The following is a 3723-nucleotide window of genomic DNA, read 5'->3' as shown; positions in this document are numbered from 1 at the left end:
CCCACTTCAGTTGAGTGTTCTTCCATCATCCTGCACTCTTAAAACCTCATCTTTCATAACAACACAAATTTATCAGTAAATTTAAATCAGAAATCTTAAAACAGAACTACAAAATAAAAAAAACTACATTAAACAAACCGTGACTAATTTTCTTGTGGGTTCAATTACAGAGACATGCCGAGTTTGGAGACATCCTGTTTTCCTTGAGCTACCTCCCAACAGCGGAACGGTTAACCATTGTGATTGTGAAGGCCCGTAACTTGAAATGGATGACAAGCAAAGATATTGGAGGTACGGTTGTTGTGTCTTTTATCTTTTATCTTTTTGTTTGTTTCAGTCATTAGACTGTGGCCATGCTGGGGCATCACCTTGAAGAATTTCTAGTTGAATGAATCGACCCAAGTATTTATTATTATTTTTTTTTAAAGTCTGGTACTTACTCTGTTGGTCTCTTTTGCTGAACTGCTAAGTTACGGGGGATGTAAACAGACCAACACTGGTTGTCAAATGGTGGTGGGGCAACAAACGCAGACACAAAGACATCACACTCATACACACACATATTCTTTTCTACTCTAGGCACAACTCAAAATTTTTGGGGAGGGGGGGGTCAATCGATTAGAATGACCCCAGTATGCAACTGGTACCTAATTCTGAGTTCAAATTCCACGAGGTCGACTTTGCCTTTCATCTTTTCAGGGTCAATAAAAGAGGTACCAGTTGAGTACTGGGGTTGATGTAATTGACTTATCCCTCCCCAGAAATTGCTGGCCTTGCGCCAAAAATTTGAAATCAATATCAGAGAGAGACTGGTGGTTAATATTCGTTTCAAATTTTGGCACAAGGCCACCAATTTCAGGAGAGGGGATAAGTTGATTACATTGAGCCCCAAAGTTCAACTGGTACTTGTTTTATCAACTTTGTAAAGATGAAAGGCAAAGTCGACCTCAGCAGAATTGAAGCGCAGAATATAAAGAAAGACAAAACGCTGCTAAGCATTTTGTCTGGGTTGCTAACAATTCTGCTGGCTCACCGTTTTTACTGATGGTTAATGTTAAAGAGACTGATGGGCAATTTTAAAATAAAATTATAATAGAAAGTAGACTGACATGTGAACTCTTATTAATTGTTATGTATAGAAGTATTGATGAAACATCTAAATTATCATTTAGCTTGAGAGAAACAGCAACCAAATTATTTCTTCCATTGAAACAGTTGTAGAGCACCATTAAATTATGAACTATGTGTGAAATGTATAGTTTTCTACTTTTTATTCTACAAAATATTTCATGCTTCTGTTTCCCTTTTTCACTTTCTCTTCTCTCTGACAGATCCGTTTGTGAAAGTCTATCTTCTTCAAAATGGTAAGAAAATTAACAAGAAGCGAACAACAGTGAAACGTTCTGAAACAAATCCTATTTTCAATGAAGCTATGATATTTTCTGTACCAGCATCAGCTCTCTCGGTATGTATAATCACATTCACACACACATGCACATGCGCACACACCACACACACATGCACATGTGCGCACGTCACACACACACACTGCCTCTCTCTCTAATATTTAAAAATTCACTTTGATGTTATAATGTTTAATGCTTTGATGATGCAAAGCTCACCTTTGCTGTCCCATCCCCTCTGTTTGCTAACCTTAGCAATAATGCTCCAGGTTATCTAGAGGTTATTCACATCTTCCTCTCTTTTAGTGTCCATATAATATTAGATAGGAGTGTTGTGTGTCTTTTGTTTTTATCTCTGAATGAAGCCAAATATTGCACATATCTTTCTTTGAGGGTGTTTCCCATCATTCCTATATAGATTTTTGTTATTCCATTCACATCTATAATGTTGGCCTTGCACACTAATTCTTTTTCTAAGGACCTGTTGTTCAGAGGACGCCTGTCTGGAGATCTACAGTTATAGGTCCTTTGGGGGATATTCCTAATATTGTTATTTTTATTTTTATTGTAATTGAATATTATCGACCCCATACTGGGAGGCAAGTATAACTAACTTTAACTGTATTTCTATTAAAGATCTTATGGTATTTATATAAGTCTGAGAAGTAGTTATCTATGGGTCTTAAGAATTTTTGAGCTGTGTTAGTGGCAGTATTCATGCTGTAGAGGGGATTGTACCATAAGATTTTCCTGTCTGCATCATCTTAGGCTATCTACATTTGGTTCAATATAATTTATGCTACTCTTAAAGTTGGACCTTTCTAATGCAGTGTATGGAGCAGACTTTATATATATATATAGCACCCACTACACTCTCGGAGTGGTTGGCGTTAGGAAGGGCATCCAGCTGTAGAAACTCTGCCAGATCAGATTGGAGCCTGTCGTAGCCATCTGGTTTGCCAGTCCTCAGTCAAATCGTCCAACCCATGCTAGCATGGAAAGCGGATGTTAGACGATGATGATGATCATATAGATATATATTATACCACACATCACAAAACGAAATTAGACAGAGAATACTATATATATCTCTATTATATATACACACACACATGTGCACATGCATACATGTGCACATGCACACACACACACACACACACACACACACACACACACACAGTGAAAGGTCTTCAATCAAATAAGGTTATTCTTGCAAGTAGAAGACGCCAACCTCCTTGCAAAGTATTGAAAAAATCCAAGGGACATAACTCCAGTATTAATATATTTTAAAATATTTTGAAAATAAAGACAATGTATTTAGATGTGGGTTTTGTCTTTAAAACTAACTGATGAATAATGAATTTTTTTTTTTTGTTCTGGGATAACCAATGTATTAGGATAACTGCAATGTATTGGAATATGTTTAGTAGGAATATATGTAATAAAATGGGATGATGGAAACAGTTCACTCAGCTGGCAAAAGGGAGTAACCCTAAGATGGATTGGTATCCCATCCAGGGGTAATATATACACCACAAAATCTGAGAAACTGGCTCTTATGAGCCTATGGATTGGGATGGACCTTTGATCCTTTATTTTGATACAGGAATAATAGAGGTATAATGGGATAACTGTAATATCCTGGAATATATCTTGTATTTTGGGATAAAAAATATTCTGGGATAATGACAGTACAGTGGGATATCTTGTATAATGGGATAACATAAAAATAATGGGATAACTGTAAAATACAGGAATATATCTTGTATAATGGGATAATAGGAAAATATTGGGATAAGAAAAAATATTGGGATAACTGAAATACATTGGAATATATCCAGTATATTGGGGTAACAAATCTATTGGGATAACTGTACTGTATTGGAATATATCCAGTATATTGGGATATCAAATATATTGGAGAGGGATGCACACATTTGCACACAGATCCACAGAGCCACACACACACATACCTACATTCAAACACATTCCATAATCTTTCTTGACCGTTTCCAGTCCATGAAACTTACTTCCAATGTTCCCGTTCCTTTTCTTTTTCAGACTGTCCAACTTCGTATCACAGTGGCTGAAGTAATGTCAGACAACCGAACACCATCTTTGGGTCATGTGATTGTCGGCAATAGCACCTCTGGAACGGAATTATCTCACTGGAACCAAATGATGACATCTCTCCGTAAACCAGTTGCTATGTGGCACAATTTAAGAAAATAAACTTTTAGAAGAATTTTTATTTGGGATATTTTCTTTCTTTCAATATATATATATATATATATATATATATGTGTGTGTGTATATATAT

At 36.1% G+C, this 3723-nt stretch overlaps 1 protein-coding gene across 2 annotated transcripts in view; it reads left to right on the top strand.

Moving 5' to 3' along the window:
* The window catches only part of LOC106872844 (synaptotagmin-12), a 57772-nt gene extending 54118 nt beyond the window's left edge, over positions 1 to 3654 (top strand). For both annotated transcript variants that reach the window (XM_014920096.2, XM_014920015.2), the window contains exons 7-9: positions 171 to 291; positions 1332 to 1465; positions 3465 to 3654. In XM_014920096.2, the coding sequence (XP_014775582.1) occupies positions 171 to 291; positions 1332 to 1465; positions 3465 to 3635 (426 nt within the window). In that variant the 3' untranslated portion in view covers positions 3636 to 3654. The remainder of the gene's footprint in view (positions 1 to 170; positions 292 to 1331; positions 1466 to 3464) is intronic.
* Positions 3655 to 3723: the final 69 nt, after the last annotated feature.

This window comes from Octopus bimaculoides, chromosome 22 (assembly GCF_001194135.2).
Source record: "Octopus bimaculoides isolate UCB-OBI-ISO-001 chromosome 22, ASM119413v2, whole genome shotgun sequence".
NCBI lineage: Eukaryota > Metazoa > Mollusca > Cephalopoda > Octopoda > Octopodidae > Octopus > Octopus bimaculoides.
Note: the sequence above shows the minus strand (reverse complement) of the source record. Positions and strands in the feature narration are given on the sequence as shown.